The sequence below is a fragment of the Salvelinus sp. IW2-2015 genome, linkage group LG8 (genome assembly GCF_002910315.2).
Source record: "Salvelinus sp. IW2-2015 linkage group LG8, ASM291031v2, whole genome shotgun sequence".
Taxonomy (NCBI): Eukaryota; Metazoa; Chordata; class Actinopteri; order Salmoniformes; family Salmonidae; genus Salvelinus; species Salvelinus sp. IW2-2015.
The window spans coordinates 30,984,831-31,006,743 of NC_036848.1; the positions used below are offsets into that span (position 1 = coordinate 30,984,831).

Genomic DNA, 21,913 nt, shown 5'->3' on the forward strand with positions numbered 1-21,913 from the left:
TATCTAATAGAACAACATCAGCACTCACATTAGCTTTACAATTATTTCCATGTGTTTTTGGTTGGCCAACAGAAGTGTTTAACATAGAGGGGACAGGGGAGGTCATTAACACATGGGTAGTGCTCTCAGATGTAGCCACTAGCACCCTGCCCCAGTGCCCCTATTTGGGGAGGGTTAGACCTTGCAGCCCTGTGGGAGACTCCTGACTGTTACAGGCCCACACCCTCACCGTGGGCCTTGCCATAGGCAGGTCTGTAACTGTTGTTCATTTTCAATCTCATCTCTCCTAGAAGCAGGCTATCCAAATGTGCTAAAATATGCTAATTTCCAATAATAAAGAGTTATGTTATTAACATGAATGATCATGAATTGACAGATCGGTTAATGAGGGAAATGTGCAATATTTTTACAAAGTTATTGCCCACTCCGTGACAAGGATCCCCTAATATGATTACATCAGAGGCTCATGCAAACAAGTACCAATTTATGCTTTGGCCAATGGCGTCATCTACTGCATACATGAGACTACTGCATTCAATGAAGAACCAAGGCAGAGATAAGGTCGCTTTTATACGATACAATGCAAAATAACGTGCTATGAGATGCCATCCACGTCATATGGCTTCTCTTCAAGTTGGCTTGAAGAGTTTTGATTGACATGGTCAATCAAAACATTTGACGTGATCCCACAAACTCAAGTTTATTGGCCACGGAGGGTTCCATGCACCGTGCGCTGTCGATTATACACATGCAGGGTCCCCTGTGCAACCGTCCACTTTCACTGCTGTTTAAACGTTTTTATGCCCGTGTTGTGGGTGTCTGGCAAATATGCTTTTCGGTATTATGATCGATATGCATCATGGAAAATATGCACACGGTGAAATGAGGGATACATCCAATTCAATAAATTCGCATAGACGTCATCTGCCCATGGACGGCCTCGTGCATAATAACATATTACCATGTGCGTAATAACAAGGCTCGTGACTGATAATAATTGCCTCCAAATGAGGGGATCATCATTTTGTAGCAGATGATTTTTGAATTGATTAAATACATTATAAGTGGAAGCCCCATTGATCAGTGAGATGATTTTAAGAATTTGTTTTCTTCTCACCCCTGATTGAAGACAATCCACGAGTCATTTAAAATGCGAATACACAGATCATTGGATTTGGTGACACCTCCGTTCATTAGTATTTCATCCTGTGAGTCAATCAACAAACAATGCCCAACGGAGAGTCCGCGTAAGAACAAGTAAACCTCCGTTTTCATTTGCGTCATAGGTTTGTGTACTCTCGTTCATTTGAGGGCCAACTGGCCTCATACAGATAACTGAAAACACACCACAGAAATCAGCGAGGACATACTGAGAAAAACAGTTTGTCTTCTAGTTCATGATGCGAGGACGTCATCGGTCTTTTTGCTACTCATAACGTGAATAATTTAAACCATAGGATATCTTAAAATTAAGGTATAATTTGAGAGATCAATAGGCCTAGGAATTTACTTATCAGGTATTGTCTATCAATTTTAGTTTTCGATTTCATAACAATTTAATAATGTATCTTTTGTGAAAAGGGAAAGCGGTTGGGTCAGACGAATAGTTCGATTTACCCTCTTATTTGGGCCAACCTGCAATCTGTTGGTCAAATTATTCATTGTTTGTTTGAGGGGGTGCTGCTTCAGTATTTAAATCCGTTATACATTAATTCATAGAGGTCCAATGGTCCAATCGTCCATCACACTCAGGACAGTGCCTACCAACAGCGGTGATAGCTTAATCACTGACCCATAACCATTCGGGCTCAGTAGGCTATCGCTTGAATGATATTACAAGCTTTATGCGTCTGTCTCGTCCTCATATTACAGCGTAGAACCGTGGCCATGTTTACTATATTATTAGACGAAGAATCCAGCGAAACTGTTGCGAAAGACAACCGTTTGGATATAATAAAGTCGGCTAAGAAGATGGACGAATTGTTAAATCCGAAGGATTTGCCTCGGAGTTCTACAGTGCCTCATAAAAAGGCACCCCAGGTCATGCTGGACTATCTCAGCAAATCATATTTAAACATGACTTTTTCAATATTTTAATCAACATCATTTGTTTTCCCAATGACAGGTGTCCAAGTGGATTTGCAGGATTCGCAACAGCGAGGAGAATAATGGTATTCAGGTTGTTATTACGCTGCCATCGGGTAAGTGGATTGAGTCGTTCCTGCCGTCTTCTGAGAGACAGGGAGAATCACCTGAGGACAATGCCTACCTACAGTAGTTATATTTTTAGACGATGGAAGATGCTCGACCACTAATCGATCACTAAATCAAGGTCAACTAGCTGGTCAGAATTTCAGTTTTTGTATATATTCAGACACAGAATAACTGTGGGGTATGTAATTATTGACACCCTTGATAAAGATGAGCAAAATGTACTGTATAAAATACATAATACAAATACTGAGCTATATTGTATGCCTGCCTCCCAAAAACGGGGAAATTATATTCTGATATACTAATACAATTACTCAAAGAAAAAACTGTTGTTTAACAAAAAATACAAAATATAAAAGTGGTCAAAGTATTGACACCCCTGTTTTCAATTCTCAAGCATCCTCCCTTTGAGGATAACAACCCTGATCTTATTTCTAAAACGTTTTATGAGATTGGAGAACACATTGGGAGGGAAATTCCTCCATACAGATCATTTCCAGATCCTTGATATCCTTAGTCTGCGGGTATGGACTGCCCTTTTCAATTCAAACCACCGGTTTTCAATGGGGTTCAAGTCCGGAGACAGAGATGGRRATTGCAACATGTTTATTTTGTGGTCAGTTAACCATGTATTTGTGTAATTTGATTAGTGCTTGGGGTTATTGTCTTGCTGGAAGATCCACTTGCGGCCAAAGCCTCCTGGCAGAGGCAACCAGGTTTTTGGCTAAAATGTCCTGGTACTTGGTGAAGAGTGGGTGGCAGGTAGCCTAGCCATTAAAGCGTTGGGTAAGTAACTGAATYGTGCCTAGTTTGAAGGTGAAAAATCTGTCGATGTGCCCTTGAGCAAGGCACTTAACCATACTTTGTACTACTGTGGCTGACCTTGGAAAACAACACATTTCACTGCATCTATCTGGTGTATGTGACAGTAAAACTTTTTTTTGTTGCTATAGAGTATTGAAAACAGGGGTGTCAATAATTTTGACCACAATTTTTTAGAGATTTTTTAAAATTATTTGTTAAGGTCTTAACCCTCCCGTGGTCCTCGGGTCAGAGTGACCCATGCCCTGTGTTTGGAGGGCTCCCCTTCTGTGCTCTGTGCTGGAGGTCAGCGTGACCCAGCCAGACACTAGCGAGGTGTATGTTATTGTGTGTACTGTGTGTGTAAAGAGTCTGTGAGTGGCGAGGTTGTGTGCGGCTCCCCCMCTGTGCTCGGGGTCAGAGTGACCCAGCCAGCKACTAGGGAGGTGTATGCTATTMTGTGTACTGTGGGAGGTGGGGGATCCCCCGCTGTGCTCGGGGTCAGAGTGGCCCAGCCAGCCACTAGGGAGGTGTATGCTATTMTGTGTACTGTGTGAYGTGGGGGCTCCCCSGCTGTGCTTGGGGTCAGAGTGACCCAGCCAGGGCTACACACGTCCAGACATGCCCCGCTGTGTGTGCAAGAGGACAGCCCAGTGGTGCACGGGTGAACTGCACACACGGCTACACACGCCCAGACATGCCCCGCTGTGTGTGCAAGAGTGGGTGAACTGCACACACGGCTACACACGCCCAGGGGCGCAATGGGGCGCAACAGTGGCGAACACGCGTCTCGTCGATTCACGTCGTCTCCCGTGTAAGCTGGCCGTAGAGAGGATAATAATATTGTCAGCGGCACACAAAGTCATCGGTACCCCCATGCCGTGTGCTCTTCCCCGCTGCTCAGTGGACCCGATCAGTGGACCCAAGCCGCCATGGCCGTGCATTTCACCGCTGCGCAGGTTCTAGAACAGATCTTTTCCAGCGTCGACCTAGAAGACTACTCTGATTCCAAGGAGGAGGAGGAGGAAGAGGTTTCGGAAGATGAAGACGGGGAGGAATACAACCCCGAGCACGAGGCCGACCAGGCGTCTTCGTGCTCTTCGGAGGAAGACCCGGAGGCAGCCCCCGAGGACGAACAAGAGGACGAACACGAGGAAGAGATCGCCTCGGCTCGAGCCCAAAGGGAGACGTTGCTGTCGAAAAACGGAAAAATCAAATGATCCCCCGTGGCCTATGACCGCCACAGGGCCCGTGTGATCTGCCACGCTGGGCCGGACGAGACTCCGGGCCCCACAGCCTATGCCATGACTCACGCCCGCGACATCGCGTCCACCTTCCACCTGTTCGTCACACCGGCGATAGAAAGGATAATTCTGGAAATGACAAATCTGCACGGGGCGAGAAAATACGGCGACGGCTGGCGAGCCATGGACGCCACCGACCTGCGCACCTACGTCGGGCTGCTGATCCTAGCGGGCGTCTACAGCTCCCGAGGTGAGCCCGCGGCCAGCCTGTGGGACGCGGAGAGCGGCAGGACCATGTTCCGAGCCACCTTGCCGCTCAAGGTCTTTCACAAGTACTCGAGGCTGCTGCGATACGACGATCGCCAGTCGAGACCCGTGAGGCTCGCCACGAACAAACTCGCAGCCATACGAGAGGTCTGGGACCATTGGGAGGCGCGGCTACCGGCCCTCTACAACCCGGGGCCTGACGTGACAGTGGACGAGCAACTGGTCCCGTTCAGAGGTAGTGTGTGTGTGTGTGTATAGAGAGGTAGCAGTAGCAGTAGTAGATGTGTGTGTTTAACATAAAAGCCGTTGGCCCCAATGAGCCAGTAATGAGGCTAATCTCTTCTCCCCTTGCCAAAGGCCGCTGTCCTTTCCGTCAGTACATTCCCAGCAAGCCGGCGAAATACGGCATCAAGTCATGGGTGGCCTGCGACGCCAAGTCCAGCTACGCTTGGAAGATGCAAGTGTACACCGGCAAGGCGGCCAGCGGAGGCCCCGAGAAGAACCAGGGGATGTGCGTCGTCCTCGATCTGACAACGGGACTGAGTGGTCGCAATGTCATGTGTGAAAATTTCTTCACCTCCTACGAACTGGGACAGCGGCTCCTTGAGAGGAACCTCACCATGGTGGGCACGGTGAGAAAGAACAAGGCCGAGCTCCCGCCGGCGCTGCTCGAGTCAGACAGGTCCTGTCCTCCAGGTTTGCCTTCACGCCCACCGCAACTCTAGTGTCCTACCTGGCAAAGAAAAATAAGAACGTGCTACTTCTGAGCACGCTGCACACAGAGGCCCAAGTCAGCGATCGCCGCGACAGGAAGCCGGTCGTCATCCTAGACTACAACTGCAACAAGGGCGGCGTGGACAACCTAGACAAGGTGGTCGGCACGTACAGCTGCAGACGGATGACTGCCCGCTGGCCCCTGGTCATCTTCCACAACATCCTCGACGTGTRCTCCTACAACYCCTRWGTCATATGGCGAGAGATCAAGCCTGACTGGATGCCTCGGAAGCGGAACAAGAGGAGGGTGTTCCTGGAGCAGCTGGGAAAGGCACTTGTGAAGCCGCTGATCCAAAGAAGGCAACATCACCCCCGCACCGAAGCGGTGTCACCACTTGTCAAAGTCCTACAGAGTGCTACGGCTCGTCAACAGCATGAGGAGCCCGCCGCTGCCTTGGCCACCGGGGCAAGTAAGAGGAAGAGGTGTCAGCTCTGCCCACCGAAGAAGGACAACAGGACACATACGGTGTGCTGCAGTTGTAAGAAATACATCTGCAAAGGCTGTTCACACGCATACTGTCACACTTGTGCCCATTGGGCATTTAGCCAAGACGGGACAGGGTGACCCGGAGGACGCGGGGTCTAAACACAATACGAGGACGTTGCTGTCTTTCATTTTCGTTCACTACATGTTTTATAATCTGGTGTGCGGGATGTTTAAACTTAATAATGGGCCTATGACTAATTGCAGGTCTGAACAAACAGGGATAATTACATTTTGAAAATAAATGTTTCTCTGATTCTTTGCTATGAATTGGACTTCGTTCATCAAAGAACGTTTAGCCCAAACATTTCACCAACCATATTGCTAGGCTGTCAATTATCAAATCATATTCTGAGAAATGTGGAGGTTTGCTGTTGTAACAGTCAAAGATGATTAAAATACTGATATATTTATTTCTCATTTACATTTTTGTAGGACATTTCAGCCACGCCACAACACCTGACAATCCTGCGAAGGTAACGTCTCAAGACAGCAGGAGCAGGAGGAAACGTGCAGCACCAAGTTATCCCCGCAGCCACCCCATGTCATGCCCCTCTTTGTGGACTTCGAGGAGATCGGCTGGATCAAATCTCCACGGGGTTACAATGCTTACCACTGCAAGGGCTCCTGTCCGTTCCCACTCTGAAAGAGTTTCCGTGCCACGAATCATGCGACTGTGCAGTCCGACATGCACGCTCCAATGCTCTACAACGACGAGGATAACGTGGTTCTGAAACAGTATGACGATATGGTTTCTTTTTGAACAGCTTTCAGAAATCTTGATTGAATTGAAAATATTAACAGTATGTCCAGTGATTCATGTATAAATGGATGTTTTTGTAAGAAATAAAAGTTGGTTGTTGCAATTGAGCATGTTTATATTGATATTTGATAAGGCTCTGAGGCCGGGCAATGGCAGTAGGCCTAATGGAAGTCACGTGTCACCGACCAAGGTGCAGAAATTAAGCGTCAGGGTGGTTTATAAATGCCCCTCACATTTTTGGTTTTGCCTTAGCACTACTGATGTAGGATCTTAATTTGATCACCCTGTTGCAGAATAACTTTCCTGTAATGTAGGACATTTAAAACTTACAGATTTTAGGGGTTGACAAATGTTTGAACCCCTGCAAAAAGGTCCATTATAATCCACATAATAATTCACATTTCCAGTTGCTGTAGGATTATTTTCCTGCTATTGCAAACTGGCTCAAATTAAAATCCTATATTTTTGTACACCCCTGATTCAAATCACAACAACTTGATAATGAGTTAATCATTTGAATCAGCTGTGTAGTGCTCGCCAAAAACAAAAAATGTGAACCAGGATTAAGAAACACTGTGATGGGATGGATATGTAACTATATGAAAGTCTGATGTCCTAGTAACTAAATCGTGTAGGCCTACAAATGTGGTTTCATCTTGTTTGTTTGCTATATCATACACTAGGTTTGTGATTTCCCTCTTCAATGTAATGAACAATACACACTAGATGACGCCAGAGGGCTAAATTTCACATATAAAAAGCCAATCTTTCACAGTAAAAGATCTCTCACCATAAATTGAGATGAACAAAACAAAATGGAAAAGCATTACAATGCGGTGTAGTAAGTGCAGTGTAGGCGTGATCATCAAGTCTTGGTACCTATGAAAAGGTAAGCCATTTTAAAATTGATAAAAATCACTTTTTGAAATGTAAAAAAAATATATTTTTACAACATCAAGATTATGAAATTACAACAAAGGATAACCCTAGTTCTTCAGAAGTTTTTTTTATTGGAATGATTTACAAAAACAAAATGCAGCCCTGCTTTATCTAGTCATTAGATTCAAAATACTGCCAAACATATTTCCAAGTATCTCCAAGTATTTCCAATCATTTTACAATTATCAATTATTGCCACTTACAATAAATGTAAATACCATACATTTTATGATATTAGCATGAAACAGAATATGCGAATTTCAATATTCAGTTGCAAGAAATATTTAAACGCGTGCATGCAAAACACAGTGCATGCTGTATATTAGAATGAAAATAACGAAATCGATATTGGTATTGACTACTGAAACGTAGATCAAAACATAATGTGTCATTTTTGTTTAAATAAAATAAAAAAACTGTCAAAATTGTGTTATTTGTGAGGGCAAACAGCTTTGTGGAAAAAAAGTCTCAAAAAGCCAAACTTGCCAAATCAATAAAACATTACAACAATTCATGAAAAGAGTTGGAACACCACTTCAATTATATTCATAAAAATCCTCTCAAGATTTACAACCAAACTTCCTGTCTACATGTGAAAATACATATGTACATAGAACTTCCATGTCTTTTTCTTTATGCTGTCATTTTCCATCAAAAACATTTAGTCAGACACTCCCAAATGGCGTTTATAATATTAACTCTACATTAGCTCGGATTAACCACAAATGCAAATTAACACTCCACTTCAACACTGTTAAACTTTTCTCACGAAGTTGATAAAAGCCCTATCAGTTCATACAGTCATAAATGTCCTCAGTGCCTAAGAACTCCCCTAGCATGTGGTCTTGTGAGCCATACACCGGCTCTAGGTAAGGATGGCCTTCGTTGTTGTGTTTATACCGCTGCCTTTCCCGCATCTGTTCAAAGTCTTCCTGGTCCAGCTGTGAGGGGTGGACAGTGGATTTCTGTGATGGGATGGATGAGACAGGTACTGGGACAAAGGAACCGTGGTAGAGCACCATTGGTGCGTTCATCACCTCCATGGTGGAGGCCTGAGGCACGGGGCCTTCTGAAGGTTGAACAGGTAGCTGCACGTAATTCCCAGTTTCTGGATCAAAGAAGGTCTTCGTCTTGACCTGGACGGGCATGTCGACTACGAAGTACTGCCCAGAGTCTGGGTCCTGCAACAACTTCCGTTGGGTCATTGGGAAGGAGGCATAACAGTGCTCGATGCTGGACTGACGGGAGAACTGGCTGGTGTAACTTGACTGGCGGGATAGATTAGGGTGAGGTGATGTCAAGTCTATAACGTCACTGGCATAGGAGTCAACACTGTGGTTTCTGTGTTCTAGTTTCTCTCTGTTGGATCTCTCGCGGGCTCGGCCCCTCTGAGACAGCTCCTCCCTAATAGACTTCTCAATACGCTGACTCCTCGGCTCCGGTCTTTCCCTAGGAGATGTCTCACTGCTACGAATTCTCTCTTCTGCTTTATTGCCAATGTGTCTGTCCATGCTCTGAGCTCTATGGCGCTGTTGTCTCCCAGTCATGGATCTCTCACCGTTCTGACTTTTATGCTCACTGACAGCTCTGTCACTGCTACGGATTCTCTGTTCTGGCTTCTCGCAGCTGTGTTTCTCACTCCTATGGCGCTCTGATTCGCCACGACATTGTTTGTCACTGTTACGGCGTTGACGCTCGGATTCTCCATGCCTCTGATTGTCACTGCTGCATTCTTGACGCGTCGATTCCCCATGCCTGTGTTTCTCACTGCTACGACTGCTGGGCTCTGTTCTTTCTTGCCTGGACTTCTCACTGCTATGGCTCTGATGTTCGGGTACACCATTGTGGTGCTTCTCACTGTTACGGGCCTGGCTCTCTGATTCATTGTGCCTGTGCTTTTCACTACAACGGCCTCGGTGCTCTGATTCACCAAGGCTGTGCTTCTCACTGCTACGGCCTCTGTGTTCTGTCCTTTCCTGATGTTGCTTCTCTCTAGTACGATGTTTCTCACTACTATCACTACTACTACTTTTCTGCTCCAATGATTTATCCCTCTTGTTTCTGTCACTTCTACTACTACAGCTCTTACTATTACTGCGGCTCTTTTGAGGTTGACTTTCCTTCTCTTCCTTTTGGATCCTCCTGGTGGTCAGCTTCATGGCTTTGAAGAGGGCCTTCTCGGACTTGGGAGGAACCACGGGCGGTCTGCCGGGGCCTTGGGTGTTGTTGCCGCTGCAGACAGAACCCGACCTCTCGCTGGGCACCTTGTAAACTTCTGGGATGTCATCAGCTGTATCCATTGTGCTTGCCCCTTCTTCGGATGATGGGCTTAGCCCTGAATGTTTGTTGTATTCCTGTGTGACTGTGAGGAAAGACCCATATTGCTGGCCTCTTTGGCTGTTTTCGGGGGTCAGTTTTGAGGGAGACAGTGGGGTGAGTGGTGAGTGGTGAGATGCCGTCTCTCTTGGTTTGAGGTGTTTGTCTGTTGTAATGCTAGCAGCATGGAGTTCGGGGATTTCAAGATGGTCTTCCTCGCCCCTCTCAGAGCCACTTAAGCTCTCCCTGGGTGACCACGGCGCACGTTGGCCTTTCCGATTGTGCTCGGGGGTTAGTTTTGAGGGAGACAGCAGTGAGTGTGAAGAGTGGGGAGATGCCGTATCTTCGGGTTTGAAGTGTTTGTCTGGTGTGGTGACGGCATTATCGGGTGACTGCATTTCAATGGATGTTTTTGGATGATCGAGATGCTCTTCCTCGCTTCTCTCAGAGCCACTCAAGCTCTCCCTGGGTGACCACGGCGCACGCTGCAATGGGTCATGGTTTGTCTTGTCCAGAACCGGTTTCACTGTCTTGGTTACAGGCGAGACATGATCATTTAATATGTTGTCTTTCACTTTGAATAGAGCCGGTTTCCCCAGAACGGGCGAAGAGACGTTGGACTGAGATGTTGGTGTTTGATTGTTTGTGTTGTCCATGGGGCTCTGGAACCATCCTCTTTTGTCCATCTCTCTGGCTCTCGGCTCTTTTTCCTCCTTCAGGGATGTTTCTCTGTCTCGCCTGGGACGAACTACTGGCTTGTCTTCAACGTCCTTATTTTTATGATCACTTACAGAGTAATACTCCACTTCTGTCCTTCTCTCCAAATCTCCTCTCACACGTTCTGGACCATCCTCTACTCCTTCCTCAACCTCCTCTACTTTTGCAATCAAATTCTCCAAAGAATGATAGATGTTTGAGTCTGTTTCAAGGTTTCTTTGCAATGTATTTTCAACAAAGAAATATGATGACTTCGAGGACATACTGGTTTGATTCTGTTGACTTGGATTTATACTACTGCCATTTGACAACGGGGACACTAATGTTTCTCTAATATCTTGGTCAAGTACTTCATCAACATGTACAATATCTTCACAAATCCTAACTGATTTGTCAGACTCTTCAGTTGCTTGAATCTTTTTCATGCTATCTTTTTTCATTATTGATTCATCCTCAGTACTGGTGTTTACTTGGTTTGAAGGTTTTGAATGATCCTTGTCTGGTTTTAAAGGGGCCTTCCTTCTCACACACAGTTGTTCCTGTTCAATATTGTGTTGTATTTTTTCTGCTTTGAGTTTCTTCAGAGGAAGTGTGTTAGTTTTCCTTGCATTTAATAGAGCCTTCATTTCTTTTTCCTTCTCTTCACTGGGGGAAAAACAGGTATTTGCCTCATGTGGATATTTGCAGTACTCTCCTGGCAGACCAACGTGGTGTTTATTTTGTATAAAACGCTTCTCTTGCTCAGCTGTCTTCTCTGTTTCAAGTGCATCTGTTTGTTTATCAGCTTTTATCTTTGCATCAAGGGCCTCTGTATTTGAGATCTTGCCCCTTGCGTGTGTGTTCTCTTTTAGTAGAATGTTATCATTTTTACTATCCCTAATTGAAAAGTGTTTGTTCTTTATATCCTCCTCAATTATATCCATTACATTTGCACATTCTTTCACCTTCTCTGAGCTGTCCTCTTTTTTAGTGTTCCCCTTCTTGCTCCTCGGTGGTACCTTTGGTTTGATAACTGGCGCGTCTGGTTGACTCTCCTCTGTGACTGCCTCGTCATTTTTAGAGGTGTCATCTCTTGTTTCAACAGATAACTGTTTAGCTACGGTTCTATCACTCTCCTCTGCTGAGTCACTGACATTATTGATTATTTTTTCTTGCACTTGATCCTCCCTGATATATCTTGTTGCCAGTTTATTTTGTTCAGTATAGATTGTGGCACCTAATCGGTGATTTTCACCAAGTTTTGTCTCAGTCTGGGAAAGAATTTCTTGTATCTGATGATGATCCTTCAGATCCCCTAGCCTGTCTCTCGCCTCATTTTGTTTCCTCTCTGTTGCTTTCCTGGTATAATCCTGTCTAGCTGGTCTACTCTTTTGGACTCTAACATTATAACTATCATCAGGGTTCTCATCAGGGACTCTATTGTTTTCAAGTTCTTTATTGTTAAATACTTTATTTTTACGTTTCTTTGCTCTCTCCGATATGATTTCCTCAAGTGCCATTTTAGCCTTGTCGTAATTGTCATTGATCAAAGATGTGTTATCTACAACGTTGTTGTCTAGCTTTGAGAATACATCATGCTTAGCTTGCTCCTTCTCTTTATTCGCAAATAACTCTTTTTTAGCGAACGTGTTTCCTCGCATAGAAAGAATACCCCTTTTAATGTTCCTAAGCTCCCTTGAAATTAAATCGTTTTTCGCTTTTGCCTCCCCGTCTATCATTGGTTTGGGCTTCAAATTCTCACCGTCCTTGATATGGCGTCCACCCAATCTGGCCTTCTCCAGCTCCTTAAGTGCATGTAAGTCACTTATTATATTTTCACTATCTTTCATTTCTTTGTGCACTGCCTTCTCTGTATCCTGTACTTCCTTATCCATGTCTTTCTTATTATTCACCTCCATTTTAGGTTCTACATCTTCCACCTCCTGCTCTTCCTCACCATTCTCCATCATTGCATATCTTTGGCTTTTAATGTAGTTGTTCTGTCTCGCTGAAAATATATGCTTAAACCTGCCTTGCTTTTTAACAGGCTCCTTCTCTTTTTCTGCCACAATACACTCTTTCTCTTTTTCTGCACTTTCTATTAATCCATCGGTGATGATGTTTTCCATTGGATAAATGTCACCTGTTGTCTGTGGCTCTATCTGTCTGTAGCTTGGCCTTGGCACTGAAAATGAATAAAACAAATGTCTATCCTCGACCACAATTCCCTTTTCATCTTTCACTTGAGGGTCCTCTGTTTTGACAATGTTGTTCTTATTGGTTAATGCTTCAACAGCTTCTGTTCTATTGGGAGAGAGTAGTTTGTTTCGGGTGGTAAATATTGCTTCCATACCGGCTCTCATAACCTCTTCAACACTGTCTTTGACATTTAACTCTATTGTGTCCTTTGTTGACCTATTGGTGTTGTATGTTCTATTTGAGGACAGCATTTTATTTTGAGCTGTTATTAATGTGTCCCTAGTAGCTGTGAAGGCTTCTCTTGTATTTGCAGTCTGTTCATCAATATGTTTTTCCTTAAATTCCACTGTGTCTTTTGTTGGCTGTTTCGCATTGTCTGTTATATTTGGAGATAACACTTTGTTTTGTGCTATAGGTAATGCTTCCCTATTCGTTCTTGTATGTACAGGCTGGTCACCAACGCCTTTCTCCTTTAGCTTCGACATCTCTTTTACTGGCTTTTCTGATATATTCTGAGAAATTCCTTCCTTTTGTGTAGTAGGTTGGTCTTTTGTGTTGTCTGACATATTCGGAGAAAGCCCTTTGTTTGGTGTGATATCCTTATTCATAGACGGTGAGAAGTGTTTAATTTCTGGCTCTACAAGACTATTGTACAAGTTCAGAGTTGGGTACATTTGTTTCTTAGTCAGAGGGCTCTTGTTCACCTTTGGGTGTGAAAAGGGAGACCCGGGGCTCCTGCTACCCGCAGCCTCTCTTTTGGTTTGCAATAAATTGGACATCAAGTAATCGTCTGATATATCAGAATCTAGATATTTCCTAAGACGAGCATTGCTAGATTCCGAAACATCAGGGCTACAGATAGGTTGTCCATCTAATAGAATGGCAGGTGTAGTGAAGCCGGAGGCTAGAATGGCAGGTGTACTGAAGCCAGAGGCTAGAATGGCAGGTGTACTGAAGCCAGACGCTGTAACGTCAGAAGGAGCTTGTGCATATTTGAGTAGTCTCTGTTCCAGCAGCTTTGGAGACAGAGTACGTCGATCCACCTGTTCGGTTTTGAACTTTGGCGGGCTGTACCTGCTCTTGACCCTCTTCCTGTTATCCTTGAGGTTGAACAACAAACTGGACGCGATGGATTTGTAGCTATCTCGTTTGATGACCTCTGGGGTCGACCTCGATTTGACTGGCGACACATGCTCTAAGTCTAGGCGGGTGAGATCAAGGAGAGAGGGAGAGAGCACTGCTGACAGGACCTCTGAGGTGTCTGTGGCCTGTCTGGATGGTATTATGGGTGTCATCAGCTGAGAAATGCTGAATGGAGTAGAGGTCAAAGAGCACGGCTCCTCCACTTTTTTCACCTTTATCGACTTTACTTCCTTTTTATAAGGCAGAGGACTCTTCTCCACCGGTTTGGGGGTTTCAGTGGGAGTGCAAAGTAGTCCTGGTTGGTTGACAGGCACAGCACTCTTGACTCTCACTCTGTTTCTTCTCCAGGGGGTGCTGGTTTCACCCTGAGAAGAGGTGTCTGATGCACACCTCTTCTCAGGGGCAGAGGGTTTTGGCAGAACCTTGGGTGGAGGACGAGGAGGAGGAGGGGGTTCAACTGGTTTCTGGCACTGCTGCTCCATCTCCTCTGCACGCAAAGTCTCTATTCTATGTGCCTCAGTCAGTTCTTTGTATAAAGGGGAGTCATACCACTTAGGGAGGTTGTCCACCACATGGGGAATGGAGGCGATGTCTTCCTGGCCGAACGGAAAGCGGTTAAAATCCCTCCACGATTGGAATGGGCTGAACTCGCTGTGGAGGAAACAGTTTTTGATGTTCAGTTTCCGCAGCTTGAAGTTGGATTTGCAGTTTTTTGTCTTCGAGAACTTTGCATCCTTGCCTGATTTCTTGGCTATGAGGTTGTTATAATCTGAGGAGAATTCCGATAGTTCCCTTTCGATGCTGAGGAGGGCCGACTTATCCCAAGAGTCTCCATTAGTGTCCTTAAAATCACCGTTTTTAATCAGCATGTCCTCACATTTCTCCTCTGTAGCACTAAATGTCTTGAGGAGAGTCAAACTGGACATGCTCTTCTGCTGCTTCCAGGGTTGAGTGGCAATGGCACCATTGATTTGGTGCTTTTTACCAGTGTCTTTAGTCCTTTTCAGGGGCTCCTCCACTAGGGGCTTGTGACAGCTGAAAGGGTATCCGTATGAGAACTCATCGTTGTAGGCGGCCTCGTCTCCGATGCACAGGCTCCGGAAGGCGCGGTCGGTGAGAGTGCTGACCTCTCGATCCGTCTCGTCCATGAAGATCTCAGTGAAGCCGTTGGGGAAGCGGTGGTGGAGCATGGTGCTCCGGTGGCTCACGCATTGACGCTTCTCCACGCAGGTCATGGTGAAGGCTGATAGTTGACACCGATCACACCTCTGCAGAAGGTTGAAGATGTTTGAGTCTGTATGGTCCCCCAGTTTGGTCAGCTCACCATCTTCCTGGGAAAGAGATACAGTGTCACAATCAAAGAGGAAACACTGGAACTTCATAACGTCATTGCTGTATCCAGATTGTATAGAGAAGCATGTACAGTATTTGCCGAAGGAAAGTTCTGGGCATTTTTTTGAGAAGCATGAGTTTATATTTCATCAGCCTAACCATTTTAATACATTACCAGCTAGACATTGTGGTATTTATTTTATGCAATTCCTCCTAATGGTATGAGAAAGACTGTGTTCATTTTGATAGCACTTTAAATTGTTTGGCATACCATATATTTCGCTCTGACCTTTGTGTATATGACATGTGTGAACTCAACTATCTCGTAGCTATGTACACCCCAAACACGTACCATACCGCAGGCTATTTTAAGAAAAGGAATATGCTTTTAGGCCCTTTACTAAACACCAAGCATGACAATGGCTATGAACAGCATGAGAATAAATACTGAGATTTTATAGGCGCTAATGCCCATTCTGCCCTGTACTGCCCTGTATCTACATGCTAGTCTTTTATATATATATATATATATTTACGTGTTATTATCAGAGAAGGCCATCACATTATAGTCACTGTTATTGTTTGCACCATTCCTATAAATCAGCATTGGTTTGTGTACAACCATGTGGGTAGCATGTTGCTTGCGCATTAGTACGTTACATGGGGTGACCTTTACAATGGACATACAGTACTTTACTTATTATATATTTTCATATTGTGATTGATAGTCAAGCATATATAAGGAAATCACACACCACAATGGTCTTTAAACATTTTAAATGGAGACTAAGTTTACATCGGTACACTGAGAATGCCCTTAAATCACGGCATCATTCACAGTACACTTTGCAGCAGCTGCTTAGCTTAGTTTAGCTATCTGGGTGAGTGCCTAGAATAGCTCATTAACCCATTTCGATATTCTGACCTGGGAGCTTAACAATTGGCACATATTGGTCAACTTCACTGTTAATACAAAACTGGGGGGGCCTCCTGAGTGGCGCACTGGTCTAAAAAGATCCTGGTGGCACTAGAGATCCTGGTCCGAGTCCAGGCTCTGTCGAAGTCGGCCGCGACCGGGAGACCCATGGGGTGGCGCACAATTGGCCCAGCGTCATCCGGGTTAGGGGAGGGTTTGGCCGGCCGGGATGTCCTTTTCCCATAGCGCTATAACGACTCTGGTGGCGGGCCGGGCGCATGCACGCTGACACGGTCGCCAGGTGTACGGTGTTTCCTCTGACACATTGCTGCGGCTGGCTTCCAGTTTAAGCGGGAATCAAGAATCAGTGCGGCTTGGCTGGGTCGTGTTTCGGAGGACTCACGGCTCTCGACCTTCGCCTCTCCCGAGTCCGTACGGGAGTTGCAGTGATGGGACAAGACTGTAACTACCAATTGGATACCACGAAATTGGGGAGAAAAGGGATAAAAAAATATATAATATAATTAAAAAACAAAAATACCCCAAAAAACTGTGACACTCCTTAAAACTAGCTACACTGATTGAGATAAATATACACACAAACAGAGTGAGGGTACTGAATGTATAGAATAAGCCTTAGAGTTGTATTCAATAAAACACCCTGAGTAAAACTTGATTCAAAAGCACAGAAGAGACATGATTCAGATTCATGTCCAAGTTCAAAGATCATGCCAAGATCAATAACAATTATCCAGCCATTTATAGGCCTCTCTCTGCGGACGGTCATTACAACTTAACGAAGGTCACACACATGCATTTTCAGTCCTTTGTCCTCAATATAAAACAATATACTGTATTAAGTAATTGTAACCACTATTCACGAGTTAAGATGAAAGAATGCATCCACTCTTCAGAAGAATTTGGCTGGCAGTAAACTATTTTCCAGTGCTTATAATTTGAAACCAGTTAGAGAGACGGTGATTTCCCAGCATCTGGTTGGTTTATTAATAGCAGAGAAGGAACTACAGCACAGAGGCTATCTATCACACCCCAAGGTAAATATTCAGTAATATACAGTCAATGTACAGGAATATGCATTATGCGTACAGTAAAAAACAGTAAATGTTACATTACTGCCAGCAACATAACAAACACTGTCTTAAAAGTTCCGCCCCATAGCTCTCATAAAATGTCTGGACTTTCATTTAAAAAACTTTAGTTGGTTTATTAAATTGATATATATATATATATATATATATATATATATATATATATATATATAAAAACATTAGTGTGTGTATATATATATATATACTAATGTTTTTTTTCTATTAAAATAACATCAAATTGATCAGAAATACAGTGTAGACATTGTTAATGTTGCAAATGACTATTTTTGCTGGAAACGGCAGATTTTGTATGCATAGGTGTACAGAGGCACATTATCAGCAACCATCACTCCTGTGTTCCAATGGCACGTTGTGTTAGCTAATCCAAGTTTATAATTTTAAAAGGCTAATTGATCATTAGAAAATCCTTCTGCAATTATGTTAGCACAGCTGAAAACTGTTGTTCTGATTAAAGATGTAATAAAACTGGCCTTCTTTAGACTAGTTAAGTATCTGGAGCATCAGCATTTGTGGGTTCGATTACAGGCTCAAAATGGCCGGCTCAAAATGGCCTTTCTTCTGAAACTCGGCAGTTTATTCTTGTTCTGAGAAATGAAGGATATTCCATGCGAGAAATTGCCAAGAAACTGAAGATCTCGTACAACGCTGTGTACTACTCCCTTCACAGAACAGCAAAGAGGAGTGGGAGGCCCCGGTGCACAACTGAGCAAGTGGAAAAGTGCATTAGAGTGTCTAGTTTGAGAAACAGACGTCTCACAAGTCCATAAGTCCAAGTCCAAGTCCATAAAAAATCTGCCGTTTCCAGCTACAATAGTCATTTACAACATTAACAATGTCTACACTGTATTTCTGATCAATTTTATCTTATTTTAATGGACAAAAATTGTGAATTTCTTTAATTAACAAGGACATTTCTAAGTGACCCCAAACTTTTGAAAGGTAGTGTATTTACTGTATATATATACACAATACCAGTTAAAAGTTTGGACACACCTACTCATTACAGGGTTTTTCTTTATTTTTACTATTTTATACATTGTAGAATAATAGTGAAGACATCACAACTATGAAATAACACATATGGACTTATGGACACTTAACCAGCATGGCTACCACAGCATTCTTTAGCGATACGCCATCCCATCTGATTTGCGCTTAGTGGGACTATTATTTGCTTTTCAACAGAACAATGACCCAACACACCTCCAGGCTGTGAAAGGGCTATTTGACCAATAAGGAGAGTGATTGAGTGCTGCATCAGATGACCTAGCCTCCACCATCACCGAACCTAAACCCAATTGAGATGGTTTGGGATGGGTTGGACTGCAGAGTGAAGGAAAATCAGCCAACGTGCTCAGCATATGTAGGAACTCCTTCAAGACTGCTGGAAATGCATTCCAGGTGAAGCTGGTTGAGAGAATGCCAAGAGTGTACAAAGCTGTTATCAAGGCAAAGGGTGCCTTCTTTTGAAGAATCTAAAATCTAAAATATATTTTGATTTGTTAAAAAAAAATTGGTTACTACATGATTCCATATGTGTTACTTCATAGTTGTGATGTCTTCACTATTATTCTACAATATAGAAAATATTAAAAATAAAGAAAAACCCTTGAATGAGTAGGTGTCCAAACTTTTGACTGGTACTGTATATGCATATGATATCATAAAAATAAAAAGTATTGAATATTGACAGCAAAGGATGACATCATGTTTGTTATGTACCTGTGACATTTGTGATGTTTAGGTATTACTGTAGAAGGTCCACATTGTGAGCTCTTCACCCCAAACATGAAAACTGTGTGAAAACTGTGTGATCCAAATATCCCCTCACATGTCCATGCATTGGACAGTTATTACCACATATGAAGATCAAATGCTGCTTTACCTTTTGATTGTGTATTCCATGTCTGGGGTAGAGAGATGAATCCACGGCCCCCTGCTAAAAAAAACATAGGCGTGTGTAACAACAACTTTACAAGCAGGAAAAAAGTGTTGTTGTAATAAAGAAATAGCCAAAGAGAAGTCCCTGAACTTACTCAAGCACTGAGATCCATGTGGTAAATGCAATGGGGCAAAGGACACTAAAAGTTGAGCACAGAAAAGTGTCTGTACCGAAATAGACGCAGAAGCCGGTGTGGCCAAACTGACCAGTAACACAGGAAGCAGCTAGCTACCCCACATATTGGAGTAACCATGTTGGTGTCGAGTGGCAGCAGGCCCATGAAATGGAAACGCTCATTGGCTAATTTTAGTATCTAAGAGCATGGGCCCATAGCAGCCCGCTAACTTTGCCTTTAAACACCTTCAAAGACCAACAGTGGCTATTCATGTGAGGGGTTGAGTCGTGGAGACAGTCTCTAGCTCCTGGTGAACTCATGGGGACGTGGCTTGCCTGGCTAACTTTTGGCCTGTGACTCACTTGTCTCTCCCATGGTCTCTCCATGCAAACAAGGTATCAAAAATAGCTAATTGCATCACCAACACAAGTGTCACACTCATTAAAGCGTAGAATGAGAGGCAAATGGCATCTGATTACAATGATGGGTTAGTACTGGTTTTCCAACACACACTGTTCATGCTTTGTTTACTGTCTGGGATCAGCCGTGTGGTCTGTCTTTGTCACTGAAGCTGCTGTATATGCTGAAATCCCGCAGACAGATTTAGATTATAAAACTCCAATGAAGATTATTGCCTCGTTTCTGTCATTGAGACATTTTTCGCATACTATTTTCCATATACACTTTCATTGAGTTCGCTCCTTACTGTACCAATGTGCTCTATTTAAGCAGGTCTATTTTTGTCACATTGTATTTCATACAGTAACGGCCTGTCTCTCGTTATGTCACACCTTCCATATCTCAGCTAATCAGTCAAATGTCAGGCCAACACCTGTCACTGCTAGCAAGCAAGGTCCAGTGTGATTCTAGGGTCTGGAAAAAGAGGCTTCAATCCCTTTGCTGACTTGACAGATACAGAGTAAAGGGTTGTTGCAGAAGTATAGAGACGGGGAAGCATTGTATCTTTGAAAAAGCAGTATGCAAAGGAAAAAGTGGAGACATGTTTGACTTTGACAACATTTCTGTTTGCAAGCTCGAGTGACACAGACTTTTATCTAAATGTTAGACAATAAAATGTGCATTTTAGTTGTTTTTTTAAACCTAGATGGTGTGAAAGAATATACTGGATGCACTATCCCTCTTAGAGAGGTAAAGTCCTTACATTGTTTTGGAGAGATTATTTTACTTCGCCATCAGCACTCATGGAAGGATTTAAAAGTAGAGTGCAATCCGAGTGCATTTCCCAATTACTATCTGTAGCCAGCCACTCACCTCACCCAGAATAAGGCCACATGGTGTCAGCAGGAGGGTCTCTCCCCCTAGCAACCCAGCTTCCAACCCAGATCCAAACTGTCTCTTGTGTCAGTTCCTCCCGTCGCCCTTCTCCCTGCAGCCAGCCAACGCTATAATAGGAAATTGGAGTGGCGGGTCGCTTTCCCCTGGAGTGTGGTAGTTAGTCAGGCAGGGAATCATGCAGGGAGGCAGGGCCCATAGCCTATCTGATGGACATCCACACATGGGCCTGTGCTGGGCAGCAGTGGGGGGCTGGCTGGCTGGGTGGGTGGCTATTAGTCACAGCCATTGGGGACCATGTAGGCAGGCACATGACTAACTGACAGATTGTTCCACTGGATGTCATAAGGTGAATGCACCAATTTGTAAGTCGCTCTGGATAAGAGCGTCTGCTAAATGACTTAAATGTTAAATGTAAATTGTCATGGCAGCCCAGTAAATGCAGGCATTTCTGTTTGGCTGGTCGCAGTATGTGGACGAGGTGCAGGGCTGGTGGAATGACCCTCATTCCTGTCCGCTGATGCTGCTAGCACACCTGGGGTTAGCTAGACTGTTAGCCTGTTCCTCTCGGATACATCAGGTCGGCACTCATACAGTTGGCCCATGGCTCCCTGGTTCATATACAGTGTTCTTGTTACGTAGCTAGGAGTGGTGGGTGCGGAGTCAGGCGCAGAGAGCAGAGGGTTTAGGGTTGCCGTATTTATTCCGGTCAGAACAAGGTCACGCCAACAACAACAGGCGACAGAATATGACCTACCCAAAACAGGACACCAAAACAGTCCAACAAATAAACAAACCATCCACAAACAGAACAGAAAGTAAGCCCGCACAAAAGCAGGCGGGCATAGACGGCTTAAATAGCCCTGAACAAAAACCCCAAACGAGAAACAGGTGAAACCAAGACAGACATAACCAACAGAAAAGGAAAAGGAAATCGGTGGCAGCTAGTAGACCGGTGACGACGACCGCCGAGCGCCGCCCGAACAGGAAGAGGAGCCACCTTCGGTGGAAGTCGTGACAGTTCTGAATCAGGACACAGCCCACACATTCAGACCCAACACCTCTGAGGTGAAATACATAGCACCTTTTGTTGTAAGAGTGTAAGAGTGTATCTAGAACCRAAAAGGGTTCTTTGGCTGCCCCCATGGGAGAACCCTTTAAAGAACCCTTTTTGGTTCCAGGTAGAACCATTTTTGTTCCATGTAGAACCCTACATGGAACCCAAAAGAGTTCTGCCTGGAACCAAAAAGGGTTCTCCTATGGGAACAGTTGAAGAACCCTTTTGGAACCCTTGCTTCTAAGAGAGTATGACAAGCTGGGAATCAGGCCACCATTACTGTATAAA

General features: G+C 44.2%; 1 protein-coding gene, 1 long non-coding RNA gene and 1 pseudogene across 2 annotated transcripts; 2 read left to right on the top strand and 1 right to left on the bottom strand.

Annotated features, from left to right (window-relative positions):
• Nucleotides 1-1,761: 1,761 nt before the first annotated feature.
• LOC111967025 (uncharacterized) lies at nt 1,762-6,590 on the top strand. The gene is made up of 3 exons (XR_002877720.2): nt 1,762-2,040; nt 2,126-2,201; nt 6,220-6,590. It is a non-coding gene; the product is annotated as an uncharacterized lncRNA (long non-coding RNA).
• Nucleotides 3,490-6,225, top strand: LOC139028145 (piggyBac transposable element-derived protein 4-like; annotated as a pseudogene).
• Nucleotides 6,591-7,543: 953 nt separating the features above from the next.
• On the bottom strand, nt 7,544-19,345 carry LOC111967717 (uncharacterized). Its single transcript, XM_023993003.1, has 3 exons — nt 19,255-19,345; nt 19,104-19,157; nt 7,544-15,171 (listed from the first exon to the last, which is right to left on the bottom strand). Exon 3 carries the CDS (start codon nt 15,073-15,075, stop codon nt 8,275-8,277), a length of 6,801 nt encoding a protein of 2,266 aa, XP_023848771.1. The 5' UTR covers nt 15,076-15,171; nt 19,104-19,157; nt 19,255-19,345; the 3' UTR covers nt 7,544-8,274.
• Between the last annotated feature and the right edge of the window lie 2,568 nt (nt 19,346-21,913).

Excerpts from the sequence above, each read along its gene's own strand:
- LOC111967717 (XM_023993003.1), bottom strand. The coding sequence starts at position 15,075 with ATGACCTGCGTGGAGAAGCGTCAATGCGTGAGCCACCGGAGCACCATG.